At 42.1% G+C, this 16,085-nt stretch overlaps 1 protein-coding gene across 2 annotated transcripts in view; it reads right to left on the reverse strand.

Annotated features, from left to right (window-relative positions):
* LOC112068864 (phosphofurin acidic cluster sorting protein 2-like) overlaps window positions 1-16,085 on the reverse strand; it is an 89,324-nt gene that overhangs the window by 44,344 nt on the left and 28,895 nt on the right. For both annotated transcript variants that reach the window (XM_024136085.2, XM_024136084.2), the window contains exon 2: window positions 937-1,024. In XM_024136085.2, coding sequence (XP_023991853.1) covers window positions 937-1,024 — 88 coding nt within the window. The remainder of the gene's footprint in view (window positions 1-936; window positions 1,025-16,085) is intronic.

The following is a 16,085-nucleotide window of genomic DNA, read 5'->3' on the forward strand; positions in this document are numbered from 1 at the left end:
GCCATTACAATTACCACTCGAGGAAATGAATAGACCTGAATGGTGTTCTCAGAAATATGCTGAAGTACCGAGTTACTTGAGAAGAGAGAAGCAGTGGGAAATATTGACTGAAACATCGGTCAATATATCTCTGTGTGCATCTGAAAGGTAAGCACGCCATGTACAGTGTATAGAATTATTGCAAAGATTTCTGATAATCTACCGCTCAATGACCAGTGAATTTACCACCAGTAATTAGAGAGAACAGAAAGAACACAGTTCAACCACACAATGCTCTTTCTCTCTGACTGCATAGAACCCTGAGCAATACGCGAGCACTGGGCCGTACCGCGACCAAAGCGACTACTTTGGAATGCAGAGTGCCCCAAGTAACGGTCAGACATAACTGTCATATTTTCCCTTCCTCTCTGTTCCTATCCTGTTCCTATCGAACAAGATGTCACCTTGGTAACCGCTTGGGTAGTCCTCTGAGACTATTGAGCTTAGTGGAAGGAGAGATTCTGGAAGGTTGTCAGGTGTGAAAGGAAAAAGTATGTAGCTACGTCGCAATTCTGCCAAGATGCATGAAATAAAGGACGTTGAAAATATATGCAATGACTATAGAAATAGCTTGTAAGGAAGACCACAGAGAAGTGAAAAACACTTCCGATGTTGACCATGAGCTTTTGTTGGCCATTAGCTTTTGTTAGTTATTGCCATATTTGAGTAAATTGACGAGTAGTATTGACCTTGATATAGTCCTTTGATTTTTCTGTTCATTTCAGAAAATAGTCAGCCAATTGATGCAAACAGTTGTTACCAAACCATCGCATAACACGAGACTTCAACGGTCAACAGCAATCCAAGTTCCTGTGTTTTTATGGACACTCCATTTGATAGTAATAGAATCCGAAGCAAATTACTTAAATCGTCATAATCTTCTTAAACTGGACTCACCTGTATTTTGACAGCTATCACCACAGAGTTAAGCTCTCGGTCCAGTTCTTTGAGGACAATCAGCTTCTTGAGGGTCAGACTGCACAATCTGTGGTCAACAGGGGAGACGGGGAAGGGATTTAGTTTAGTTTCATTCATTTAGATCATTTCAAACACGCACAATGATACACAAACAGCGTCATATATGATACAGTGGTTAACTGATAGCATGTAAACAAAGCTATTGTAGGCATATTCCATTAGGGTCTTCGATGGAACATTTAGCGATGTTTGAACAAATCAATTCAAAAGGAAGTCTGCTTTACTGGTATGAATGGCAATACGCATAGTACTTTCAAAGCAAATGCAACATGTACACATACTGTACAATGAATAATAGAGCTGAAGGAAGAAAAAAGATGACGTCATGGATCAAAATGTACAGCCGAGCGAGAATATAAAAAGGTATAGATTCATATTTGACAACCCTTGTATTATGATAACTTGGGAAATTGAGAAAGACGCCAAAGAAATGATGAACACATACATATTTCACACACAAAACAAATTGGCAGTAGTAATGAAATAAAGTCAAGACTGCCTATCATGACAAAACCGTTTGTATTTTTCACGATAATCACATCATTATCTTGATGCACCGCTTCATCCCTCTCAAGAGCTGCTGTCGTGAGGAAGGATGTATTTCATGTATTTCAAAAGGATAGAAAAACACGAGTGTTGAACAAAAGGTACTCGGCCCACTACATGAGATGAGTAGCGCTTTCATAGACATAATGTCTGTGGGCATAATTCTATTCAGACTAGGCATACTGTATTCACTGTGTGTGTGTGTGTGTGTGTGTGTGTCCATAGCGCACTTGTGATGGAGTTTTCAAAACAAATGGCCACTGGATTGATGCAAATAATCATGGTTCTGCCAGGTAGGAATATGCTACTTTGTAGTTACCTTTTACTTACATTTCCATCTCCTCGACCACGGTTAGGCTATCATTAGCATCGTTAAAGGCTACACAAAGTGGTAGACATAGGCCCTACGCGCACTGCACACACACAGGGGCATTCCCATGCTGTTGTTTCCTCTTCAGAAAGTTGGTATATGTTTGGTAAATTGCACATTACTGTTTGAATAAATCACGATAATAAAAAAATAAAAAGCTAATTCTGAAACGAAAACTAACGTGGCCAGGTCCATTTTAAGCCCTGGCACCCTTGCGACCATTTAAAAATGTGTGTAGCAATGCCAGGTAAAACGGTCGCAAATGCGACTGTTTTGGTCGCAGTATCAAACCCTGTATAGAGACCTAATTAGCTCTCCGTTATTAATCTAACAGCTCAAGGAGAAGATATGCTATTGGATGGTAGGCTTATTACAACATAGTACTGTTCATTAATAAATGGTTATGAATCCATATTTTGAATTTCCAAATGATAAAAAATGCCTATAGTGCTTAGGATTTTGAATGTATATATTGCTAATAAATCTTTATAAGGTGTTCTTAAAGGTGGGTACTGGCGAAACTTTATCCAATAGACTTAGGCGCTCGTGCCAGATTGCTGACTATTGGTTAAAAAGCCCTATCCATAAGGAAATATAAAAGACACTGTTTGTGAGTCTAGCAACATTAACACAACACAAAAAAAACTGCAGGCAGTGAACCATTGAACCTCAAATGTATGAAAACAAGGTAGAAAATAAAAAAACATCTGCACACCATCTGCATGCTACGAAGAGATATCTTTTTAATCATTACAACATTTCAAAACGGCAATAGGTCTTCGTCAGGAGACCAGGAAACCAATGTACGCAGGCAGCCACATGAAAAACATGACAGAAAAGTAGGGAAGAAAACGGATAATGTATTGTCAGTTCAGCTCTGAATACGAGTGCTGCTGTGAGCTTCATTCAAATCTCACAGTGGCCCTTAGCTCTTCGTTTTCCCCTCGGACTGTAAGTGCGCCCGAAATGGCAGCCTATTCTCTAAAGTGCACTATGGGCCCTGGTCAAAAGTAGTGCACTAAATGGGGAATAAGGTGCCATTTGGGATGTAGCCTCTATCGAAGTACTGCATTGCCAGAGTATGAGTCATACAGGAAGCCAGAGACAGCTCCTATTCTTCCATTCTAGTGCATTTGGAGGAGAAAGTAGAGCTGGGGTTGAATGAATGTGTTTTCTTTCCCCTTTTCACTCTCTCTCACACTCTCTGTGACGGGGTGGCAACCTTGGTCAGCAGAGTGGAAAAACATTCACTTTCCAATTCCCCATGCACACAGACACTTACTCAGAAACACATACACACTCAAAAAAAAAAATACAATGGAACTGCAAGCACTTTCAACAGACTTTCAACAGACAAAAAACACACATCCTCTGACCCCAATCCCCCCCACCACACACACACACACTGTCACGCCCTGACCTTAGAGAGCTTTTTATGTCTCTATTTTGGTTTGGTCAGGGTGTGATTTGGGTGGGCATTCTATGTTCTTTTTTCTATGTTTTGTATTTCTTTGTTTTGGCCGGGTATGTTTCTCAATCAGGGACAACTGACTATCGTTGTCTCTGATTGGGAACCATACTTAGGTAACTTTTCCCCACCAATGCTTTGTGGGTAGTTATTTTCTGTTTTGTGTTTCTGCACCTGACAGGACTGTTTCGGTTTCGTTCATTCTCTTTGTTATTTTTGTTATAGTGTTCAGTTGAAATAAAAAGCCTGAACACTTACGACGCTGCGCTTTGGTCCGATTATTCCTCATCCGACGACACCCGTTACACACACACATACACACAACCGAGGGGAAGTTGGGGTCACAGTCTCTGTCTTTGAGAATTTGGACTCGTCTGGAGTGTAGTTGACAGGCAAACACAAACAGGCCAATTCAACATCCAGCACTGACAGCACACACACACACACACAACAAGAGACATGCACATGCACGCACTCACAGGCAGACCATACAAACACAAATACACAAACGCACCCAAAGAGATGCACACAAACACATGGACACAAAGGGGCTGGAATGTTCGGAAGCAGTCATGGAGAAAACTTTGCACTAACTCAGCACAAAGCCAGACCACCTGATTGAAAGCATTCTGTACCGGCCATTCATCGGCAGGACAGAGCCAGAGAGAGAGAGAGCGAGAGACAGAGAGAGGGGGGCTGGATGGACAGAGAGATGAAAAGAGAGGGTTGGGGGAGGGAGATTGAAATGTCTGGACATTCCAACACAGAGGGCAGTTCACAAAAACTATCACAGTACCATAGAAAAAAAGAAATGGACGAACATATTCAAGATAGATCAAGTGCAATATATTATACAAGAAATCGAACTGGATGGAATATGGGCAAAAATGCATCAAATGTTTTTATAAATCTTCGACATAGAAATGCTACCAAAAATGATTTACTGAAACTTGTTACAAATGATGGAGTCAACGATGATTCACTAAACAATATTTTGAAAGAAGAAGCAAAGTATTTTAAGCATTTGTTTTTATTTTGGTCTCCTCCATCTCCAGTAACGGAAGTTAATTGTATGGATTTGTTTTCTATTAATAATGTAAAATTAACAGCTGTACAGAAAGACTCATGACACGGCCAAATTACAGAGGAGGAAATTCTTGACGCAATTAAAGCCTTTAACTGTGGCCAAGCTTCCTGCCATCCAGGACCTCCATACCAGGCGGTGTCAGAGGAAGGCACTAAAAATTGTCATAGGCTGCCTAGTCATAGGCTGTTCTCTCTGCTACTGCACTGCAAGCGGTACCGGAGTGCCAAGTCCAGGTCCAAAAGGCATCTCAACAGCTACTACCCCCAAGCCTTAAGACTCCTGAACAGCTAATCAAATGGCGACCCAGACTATTTGCATTGCCCCCCCTCTTTTACGCTGCTGCGATTCTCTGTTTATAATCTATGCATAGTCACTTTAACTCTACCTATATGTACATATTACCTCAATTACCTCGACTAACCAGTGCCCCCGCACATTGACTCTGTACTGGTACCCCTTGTAAATACAGTTGAAGTTGGAAGTTTACATACACTTAGGTTGGAGTCAATTAAACTCGTTTTTCAACCACTCCACAAATGTCCTGTTAACAAACTATAGTTTTGGCAAGTCGGTTAGGACATCTACTTTGTGCATGACACAAATCATTTTTCCAACAACTGTTTAAGTACAGATTATTTCACTTATATTTCACTGTATCGCAATTCCAGTGGGTCAGAAGTTTACATACACTAAGTTGACTGTGCCTTTAAACAGCTTGGAAAATTCCAGAAAATGATGGCATGGCTTTAGAAGCTTCTGATAGGCTAATTKACATAATTTAAGTAAATTGGAGGTGTACCTGTGGATGTATTTCAAGGCCTACCTTCAAACTCAGTACCTCTTTGCTTGACATCATGGGAAAATCAAAAGAAATCAGCCAAGACCTCAAGAAAAAAATTGCAGACCTCCACAAGTCTGGTTTATCCTTTAGGCAATTTCCAAACGCCTGAAGGTACCACGTTCATCTGTACAAACAATAGTATGCAAGAATAAACTCCATGGGACCACGCAGCCGTCATAACGCTCAGGAATGAAATGCGTTCTGTCTCCTAGAGATGAACGTACTTTGGTGCGAAAAGTGAAAATCAATCCCAGAACAACAAAAGACCTTGTGAAGATGCTGGAGGAAACAGGTACAAAAGTACCTATATTCACAGTAAAACGAGTCCTATATCGACATAACCTGAAAGGCTGCTCAGCAAGGAAGAAGCCACTGTTCCAAAACCGCCATAAAAAAGCCAGACTACGGTTTGCAACTGCACATGGGGACAAAGATCATACTTTCTGGAGAAATGTCCTCTGGTCTGATGAAACAAAAATAGAACTGTTTGGCCATAATGACCATCGTTATGTTTGGAGGAAAAAGGGGGAGGCTTAAAAGCAGAAAAACACCATCCAAACCATGACGCACGGAGGTGGCAGCATCAGGTTGTGGTGGTGCTTTGCTGCAGGAGGGACTGAAGTGCACTTCTGGTGCACTTCCAAAGTTGTGGCAAAATGACTTAANAAACAAAAATAGAACTGTTTGGCCATAATGACCATCGTTATGTTTGGAGGAAAAAGGGGAAGGCGTGCAAGCCGAAGAACACCATCTCAACCGTGAAGTACGGGGGTGGCAGCATCATGTTGTGGGGGTGCTTTGCTGCAGGAGGGACTGGTGCACTTCACAAAATAGATGGCATCATGAGGAAAGAAAAGTATGTGGATATATTGAAGCAACATCTCAAGACATCAGTCAGGAAGTTCAAGCTTGGTCGCAAATGTGTCTTCCAAATGGACAATGACCACAAGCATACTTCCAAAGTTGTGGCAAAATGGCTTAAGGATAACAAAGTCAAGGTATTGGAGTGGCCATCACAAAGCCCTGACCTCATTCATATAGAAAATTTGTGGGCGGAACTGAAAAAGCGTGTGCGAGCAAGGAGGCCTATAAACCTGACTCAGTTACACCCGCTCTGTCAGGAGTAATGGGCCAAAATTCACCCAACTTATTGTGGGAAGCTTGTGGAAGGCTAGCCAAAACGTTTGACCCACGTTAATCAATTTAAAGGCAATGCTACCCAATACTAATTGAGTGTATGTGCACTTCTGACCCACTGGGAATGTATTGAAAGAAATAAAAGCTGAAATAAATCATTCTCTCTACTATTATTCTGACATTTCACATTCTTAAAATAAAATTGTGATCCTAACTGACCGAAGTCAGGGAATCTTTACTAGGATTAAATATCAGGAATTGTGAACAACTGAGTTTAAATGTATTTGGCTAAGGTGTATGTAAACTTGAGATTGCCTGCAATGACAACAAGCTCAGTCCGATGATGCTGTGACACACCACCCCAGACCATGACAGACCCTCCACCTCCAAATTGACCCCGCTCCAGAGTACAGGCCTTAGTGTAACGCTCATTTCTTTGACGATAAACACGAATCTGACCATTACCACGGGTGAGACAAAACCGCGACTCGTCAGTGAAGAGCACTTTTTGCCAGTACTGTCTGGTCCAGCGACGGTGGGTTTGTGCCCATAGGCAACGTTGATGCCGGTGATGTCTGGTGAGGACCTGCCTTACAACAGGCCTACAAGCCCTCAGTCCAGCCTCTCTCAGCCTATTGCAGACTGTTTGAGCACTGATGGAGGGATTCTGTGTTCCTGGTGTAACTCGGGCAGTTGATGTTGCCATCTTGTACCTGTCCCGCAGGTGTGATGTTCGGATGTACCGATCCTGTGCAGGTGTTGTTACACGTGGTCTGCCACTGCGAGGATGATCAGCTGTCCATCCTGTATCCCTGTAGCGCTGTCTTAGGCGTCTCACAGTACAGACTTTGCAATTTATTGCCCTGGCCACATCTGCAGTCCTCATGGCTCCTTGCAGCATGTCTAAGACACATTCACGCAGATGAGCAGGGACCCTGGGCATCTTTCTTTTTGTGTTTTTCAGAGTCAGTAGAAAGGCCTCTTTAGTGTCCTAAGTTTACATAACTGTGACCTTAATTGCCTACCATCTGTAAGCTGTTAGTGTCTTAACGACCGTTCCATAGGTGCATGTTAATTAATTGTTTATGGTTCATTGAACAAGCATGGGAAACAGTGTTTAAACCCTTTACAATGAAGATCTGTGAAGTTATTTGGATTTTTACAAATTATCTTTGAAAGACAGGGTCCTGAAAAAGGGACGTTTATTTTTTTGCTGAGTATATATATATATATATATATATATATATACAGTCGTGGCCAAAAGTTGAGAATGACACAAATAGTAATTTTCACAAAGTCTGCTGCCTCAGTTTGTATGATGTCAATTTGCATATAGTCCAGAATGTTATGAAGAGTGATCAGATGAATTGCAATTAATTGCAAAGTCCCTCTTTACCATGCAAATGAACTGAATCCCCCCAAAACATTTCCACTGCATTTCAGCCCTGCCACAAAAGGACCAGCTGACATCATGTCAGTGATTCTCTCGTTAACACAGGTGTGAGTGTTGACGAGGACAAGGCTGTCTCAGGATGGTAAATTGGTGAGTGAAGATATCCCTCTAGTGGTGTGGGGGCTGTGCTTTGGCAAAGTGGGTGGGGTTATATCCTGCCTGTTTGGCCCTGTCCGGGGGTATCATCGGATGGGGCCACAGTGTCTCCTGACCCGTCCTGTCTCAGCCTCCAGTATTTATGCTGCAGTAGTTTGTGTCGGGGGGCTAGGGTCAGTCTGTTATATCTGGAGTATTTCTCCTGTCTTATCCGGTGTCCTGTGTGAATTTAAGTATGCTCTCTCTAATTATCTCTTTCTCTCTTTCTTTCTTTCTCTCTCTCGGAGGACCTGACCCCTAGGACCATGCCTCAGGACTACCTGGCATGATGACTCCTTGCTGTCCCCAGTCCACCTGGCCGTGCTGCTGCTCCAGTTTCAACTGTTCTGCCTGCGGCTATGGAACCCTGACCTGTTCACCGGACATGCTACCTGTCCCAGACCTGCTGTTTTCAACTCTCTGGAGACAGCAGGAGCGGTAGAGATACTCTCAATGATCGGCTATGAAAAGCCAACTGACATTTACTCCTGAGGTGCTGACTTGTTGCACCCTCGACAACTACTGTGATTATTATTATTTGACCATGCTGGTCATTTATGAACATTTGAACATCTTGGCCATGTTCYGTTATAATCTCCACCCGGCACAGCCAGAAGAGGACTGGCCACCCCTCATAGCCTGGTTCCTCTCTAGGTTTCTTCCTATGTTTTGGCCTTTCTAGGGAGTTTTTCGTAGCCACCGTGCGTCTACACCTGCATTTCTTGCTGTTTGGGGTTTTAGGCTGGGTTTCTGTACAGAACTTTGATATATCAGCTGATGTAAGAAGGCCGATTAGTTAGATTGCACCTAAATCAACCATTTATCAGATCTTTAAGAACTTCAAGCAAACATTTTAAACAGTTTTTTTATTTCTTTTTTATTTTATTTAACCTTTATTTAACTAGGCAAGTCAGTTAAGAACAAATTCTTATTTACAATGACGGCCTACCAAAAGGCAAAAGGTCTCTTGCGGGGACAGGGGCTGGGATTAAAAAATATATATAACTATAGGACAAAACACACATCACGACAAGAGGGACAGCACAACACTACATGAAGAGAGACCTAAGACAACAACATAGCAAGGCAGCAACACAACAGGACAACAACATGGTAGCAGCACAAAACATGGTACAAACATTATTGGGCACAGACAACAGCACAAAGGGCAAGAAGGTAGAGACAACAATACATCACGCAAAGCAGCCACAACTGTCAGTAAGAGTGTCCATGATTGAGTCTTTGAATGAAGAGATTGAGATAAAATTGTCCAGTTTTAGCGTTTGTTGCAGCTCGTTCCAGTTGTTAGCTGCAGTAAACTGAAAAGACGAGCGACCCAGGAACGTGTGTGCTTTCGGGACCTTTAACAGAATGTGACTGGCAGAACAGGTGTTATATGTGGAGGATGAGGGCTGCAGTAGATATCTCAGATAGGGGGGAGTGAGGCCTAAGAGGGTTTTATAAATAAGCATCAACCAGTGGGTCTTGCGACGGGTACACAGATATGACCAGTTTACATGACCTAACCAATGACCTTGACAATGACCTAAACAATTTTCAGGACAGACATCCCAGCTAATAAAGTTTTACAAATAACAAAAAAATGCTACTCACAGATGGCTAAATGCTCAACACTTTATATTAGACAGCAAGGCTCTTGATCCAAGAGGGGATTCTCTGCTGTTTCCGGAAAGCGAAGCTTGATTTTGGAAGAAGCTAACCACTTAGTTAGACAACTAGTTACTAAATTAGCAAAACTGCAGAGTATTTAGTATATTTTAGAGAGTTAACTTAATAGTTATAAGATGTCTAGCTGACAAACATTTATTTCTGAATTCCATACGGTAACTAGATCACCTGGTGCGTGTTGCACAACAGTGAGAGACAGTGACTCACCAATAGTGTTCGTACCATGTTTTGTGCCGCTACCATGTTGTGCTGCTGCCATGTTGTGTTGCTACCATGTTGTTGTCATGTTGTGTTGCTACCATGCTGTGTTGGCATGTGTTGTTGTCATGCTATGTTGTTGTCGCCTTAGGTCTCTCTTTATGTAGTGGTGTGTTGTCTCTCTTGTCATGATGTGTGTTTTGTCCTATATTTCTATTTAATGTATTTATAAAAGAAAATGTAACTTGGAGGACTGAGATTGAGGCCAATGCTGACCCCACATCAGCAGTGTGTAGCCCTTTCCTGCAATCAAATGACCTTGTGGCCTCATGGGTGGAATGTTATTCATATATCTTTCATTATTTCATCATTAATAAACAATACAAATCCGGTGTTTCTGTGTCAAACTGTTGTTTTATTTGAGTCTTCTGCGATGTATATAAAGTGTAATATTGGGACGCAAACTCAAAACTGAATACATTTCAACTCTATATCGCACATGTTACAGGTGCCTTCTTTTTGTTAAGCCCGTAACCACGTGCGTGAGGTATAGACTTTTGTTTCAAAGTAGATTTGTTTAAGACTACCAAGAAACACTCTGTGTGACCCTGATTTAGCCCACTGCAGTAAAAGTTTGAGTCAGAACAACTGATAAAGGTTAATATTAGGGTAGGGAGAGGTGATCCCACATCAGTTGTTATTGGCAGAACTACTAATAATGGCATACGGTTGTTAACCGGGGATAAGTTGTGGCATCAGGGCAGAAAGAAAGCCAGACATAAGGGCTTATCCCGGGTATTGATAGTGTCTCTGTCCCCGGGGAAACGTTTGTGGGTTAATGGGAAAACTAAAAGCTGTACTTAATTACAGTGTGTGTGTGTGTGTGTGTGTGTGTGTGTGTGTGTGTGTGTGTGTGTGTGTGTGTGTGTGTGTGTGTGTGTGGCATATGTGAGTGAGAGAAATAATGAATTGAGAAACGCTGCTGTATTGAACCCCTTTCCGACTGAAGTGTACCGCAAGGTTCTGTATTGAACCATCTTAGTTCTGCAATATACTGCACTGTAGTCTTATCTACACTTTCTTATGCTATTATATTGTACTCTCACCTTTTCTTAACAGTAACAACACATCTAGGCTTCCTATTTGGAAAATGCTAATGGGATTACAACTTAATGAAAGATAATGGAAATGCAGCAGGCTTGAATTCGGCCCTTATGTCTCTGCAGTATGGCTGCACAGAGACAGTGACACTACCATAAAACCCAATACACACGGATAAAGTCGTGTGTTTCTAAAAATACGGACTTGTATGAAGCCATTAATGGAGTCCTATAGTATTTAATTTTCCAATGCATTATATGTGGTTCTTGTCAATGTAGTATTTCCCCCAGCACTTGGCTCAGTGAATGAGTGATATCCCTGACCTTATGCAAACACATACTACCACACATACACCACAGACACAGACTCATATGCATACACACACACACACCAACCCGCACCCACCCACACACATTCATGAAAAACACCCCGGACTCTCGAAAGGACAGTGGCAGAATTGCTCCTCGCTACTGTCTTCCCCCCCCCGAGTCGCACCACAGATGTATAGAAAAGAGAAGGGCATTCAGAGCAGTCAGAACACAAGGGGCTGATTGAAGTGATCTGTCCCACGTACACACAGACATATCCATGCAAGCTTTAAATAAAATAGACACACACACACACACACACACAACACACACACCACACACACACACACAACCACACACACACACACACACACAACACACACACACACACACACACACACACACACACACCCACCACACACACACACAGACAACACACACACACAGGGAGTCTTTATGTGGCCCATTCATAAATTGTGCCCATATGTCATATTACTAGAGGGGGGTGCTAAATAATGGAAGGATGTGAGGAGGTTTGTGATTGGCTGATGATACTGGAAGGAAGTGGAGAGGATGTGATTGGCTGATAATACTGGAAGGATGTGGGGAGGAGGGTTGTGATTGGCTGAAAAAGCAGCTCGGAGTGTGTTTGCTGACTCTTCTCTGCACCCCAAGGGAGTCTCAAGGAGAAGTAAAACACAGAGTTAGAATATACTATATTCAGTGGAGGCTCCTTAGAGGAGGAAGGGGAGGACCATCCTCCTTAGCGAATTTCATAAAAATAAAAATGGTAAAACATAGAAAAAGGTATCCTTTTTGGATAAAACCATGTCACCAAATAATTGATTAAAACATACTGTTTTGCAATGAAGGTCTACAGTAGCCTCAACAGCACTCTCCCTCTTACCACAGACTTTCCTGAAGCAATCAGGATGGAGAGCACCACAGATCTCCTCAGAGGGAGCTTCAATAGATTTCTTTTTTCTTTCCCCTAATTGTCATCTGACCCTTTTTGTTGAAGTTTTTAAGTTTTTAGGCTGCACCATGGTGTAGCCGGAGGACAGCTAGCTTCCGTCCTCCTCTTGGTACATTGACTTCAATAAAAACCTAGAAGGCTCATGGTTCTTACCCCCTTCCATAGACTTACACAGTAATTATGACAACTTCCAGAGGACGTCCTCCAACCTATCAGAGCTCTTGTAGCTTGAACTGACATGTTGTCCATCCAAACAAAGGATCAGAGAATGAATCAAAAAATGTGGTGAGTAGTTGACTCAAAGAGAGAGAAAGACAATAGTTGAAAAGTTTTCAACAAATTAATTAATTAATTGACTAGGATGTTACTTTAGCTAATATGGGGACAATGATGTAGGCTGTGTGTAGCGGTTATGATATGGTTTGGCTTGGAAAGTTTTTTTTGCCTGGTCACATACAGCCGCCATTGCAGTCCATAAACAAAGGAAAAAGGTGAGAGGAGGAGAGTGCATAGAAGCTAGAATGAATACAACATGGCTGCTATGATTAGGGACGTATTCATTCCGCCGATTCCGTTGAAAAAATGTCTTAAACGGAAGTAAACGAAACTGGGATAAAAATACCTGAATTTGTCCAATAAAAACGAATGATTACATCCTAGATAAGCTAGATGCAGGCTATAGTGTGCAATGCGGTATTGAATGTGTCACAGTCTGTCCATGTGTCACTGTCTGTCATCTCAAATGTTTCCCTCGACCTGTCACCTACGTTGTAAACATTCATTCATAGGCTAGGTTGTAGCAACCTCATGATGGGTATAGGGAAAATGTGTGTATCATGTAGTAGACTAAACTACGATGTTACATTGAACTGGGTGAATGGAATATGAATGACAGTCATCCAACATGCTATAATAGAAATAAGGCCATGCTCATGAAAACATTTTTTGTCCTCCCTCATCATAAAATGCACTAACCGCCACTGACTGTATTAAGCTTACGTATGGTCAGAATATGGAGTAACACACACACACACACACACACACACACACACACACACACACACACACACACACACACACACACACACACACACACACACACACACACACACACACACACACACACACACACACACACACACACACACACACACACACACACACACACACACACACACACACACTTGTATTGGCAATCACTTGACAGAATGAAGCACACATATCATCACACAACTGTACTGAAAAAGAGGGGACAAATGTCAAGAGGACATTTCTGCAATCCTCTCATAGGTTTGACCTGAAAATCGTAGCTCCCAAAATATTCTATAATTTCTTTCTGCCTTTGATCATGACCCAATACATTGTCTGTGGAGTTGCTAATCTCTCTGTAAGGGCCTTGACACATTAGAGAGAGAAGCAGGTTGCTTCCTGACGAGTTGTTCAAGGCTTTAAGAAGATTAACTATGATTGGTCTAGCTCGTTCCATTTCAGCACCAAAACAGGGACACAAAAACACATGGCTCCTAATCTCCCCGCCTCCCGCCAGGAAGAGGATTGGACGTTGAATTGGTCGGATTCTACTTTTGGATGTCGGTGAAATCTGCGGCTAAAGGTTGTGTTATTGTCATGCCTTTATATTATGTTGTGGCTGTACAAGTGTATTTTAAAATGATTTAATTAAGTCAAAATCAAATCAACCCACCCGTGAGTGAGTGACAACTACCTCAGTGTTTCCCAAACCTTTACGATCGATCCCCTCCCACTTGCTGTGATTTCATGTGGTTACATTTGAATATTTCAAAGTTGGAAGCCATCTAAGACTATTGGCTATAGTCTGTCAATAGATTGACTACCTCCGATGACACAGCAAAAAACTAATTAGGAGTGTGCACCATATCCATGTTGATTACAAACTACTTTTCTCTCTCTCTCTGCTGTGCCCTACATTATGCCCACAGCCTTGGGGGTTGTGTAATCCTGTGGTCGTGCCACACAGACATGGCACAATATCAACAATCCTCAGCTTGTGACATTTACAGGGGGTGGCCATGACTCTTCAGGCTTTACGAGCTAATGTACTACTCAATTCCTTCCAAAGCAAGTCCAAACATGCTAGCTCTGACACATTAAGAGCAGCTTCATCACCTTTGTCACACCCTGATCTGTTTCACCTGTCCTCGTTATTGTCTCCACCCCCTCCAGGTGTCGCTTGTTTTCCCCAGTGTATTTCTGTGCCAGTTCGTCTTGTATGTCCATGCCTACCAGCGTTTTTTTTTTCTTCCGTTTTCCTGCTTTGCCCTTTCTCCTTTTTCTAGTCCTCCCGGTTTTGACCCTTGCCTGTTCTGGACTCTGTACCCGCCTGCCTGACCATTCTGCCTGCCCTAACCTCGAGCCTGCCTGCCACTCTGTACCTCCTGGACTCTGATCCGATTATGACCTTTTGCCTGTCCACGACCATTCTCATGCCTATTCCCTTTGGATTTATTAAACATCTTAAATTCCAAACATCTGCCTCCTGTTTCTGCATTTGGGTCTTGCATAGTGTCATGATACTTTATTGTTCGGGTTAAGTTGAATGACAGGTTTGGTTGCACTTTACTACACATTACTATTGCAGTAATATGATGAAATTGCGTGTTACTTACAAATGAGTCAACATAGTGAAAATGGGTCATCTCTGGCACTAAATGCAAGTACACAAGCCGGTTATAAACTTTGTAACTGTAACTATGAAATGGCACTTAAAGGTCATATCATGTTAAATGGTACTTAAAGGGTAATATCACTGCCTGGATAACAATTGCTATCATATAATTTGAAAATACAGGTAATAGTGTATTGCAAGATAAAGTGCAAACAAATGTTACTAACCAAATGTTAATCTAAGCCAAGTTCTGTTGTGAATGGGATGGCTACTTGCTTTGACAAACACTGTGGGACTGAGCAGCCTGCCTATTTCTGTTGGAACCGAGCAATCAACAGGAAATGCCTGCGCCGAGCGCCAAGAAAAGATGGGTGCACTATCTTCCTTATTGAGACATACAGAACAATAGCTGGGAGGGATATTATTATTATTTATTTTTCATTTCACCTTTATTTAACCAGGTAGGCCAGTTGAGAACAAGTTGTCATTGACAACTGCGACCTGGCCAAGATAAAGCAAAGGAGTGCGACAAAAAACAACAACACAGAGTTACACATGGGAAAAACAAACGCACAGTCAATAACACAATAGAAAAATCTATATACAGTGTGTGCAAATGTAGTACGGTTAGGGAGGTAAGGCAAGAAATAGGTCATAGTGGTGAAATAATTACAATTTAACATTAACACTGGAGTGATAGATGTGCAGATGATAATGTGCAAGTAGAGATATTGGGGTGCAAAAGAGCAAAAAAAAGAACAATATGGGGATGAGGTAGTTGGGTGGGCTATTTACAGATGGGCTGTGTACAGGTGCAGTGATCGGTAAGCTGCTCTGACAGCTGATGTTTAAAGTTAGTGAGGGAGATATTAGTCTTCAGCTTCAGTGATTATTGCAATTCGTTCCAGTCATTGGCAGCAGATAACTGGAAGGAAAGGCGGCCAAAGTAGGAGTTGGCTTTGGGGATGACCAGTGAAATATACCTACGGGTGGGTGTTGCTATGGTGACCTGAGCTGAGATAAGGCGGGGCTTTACCAAGCAAAGACTTATAGATGACCTGGAGCCAGTGGGTTTGGCGACAAATATGTAGTGAGGGCCGGCCAACGAGAGCATA

The sequence above is a fragment of the Salvelinus sp. IW2-2015 genome, unplaced genomic scaffold (assembly GCF_002910315.2).
Source record: "Salvelinus sp. IW2-2015 unplaced genomic scaffold, ASM291031v2 Un_scaffold776, whole genome shotgun sequence".
Classification (NCBI taxonomy): domain Eukaryota; kingdom Metazoa; phylum Chordata; class Actinopteri; order Salmoniformes; family Salmonidae; genus Salvelinus; species Salvelinus sp. IW2-2015.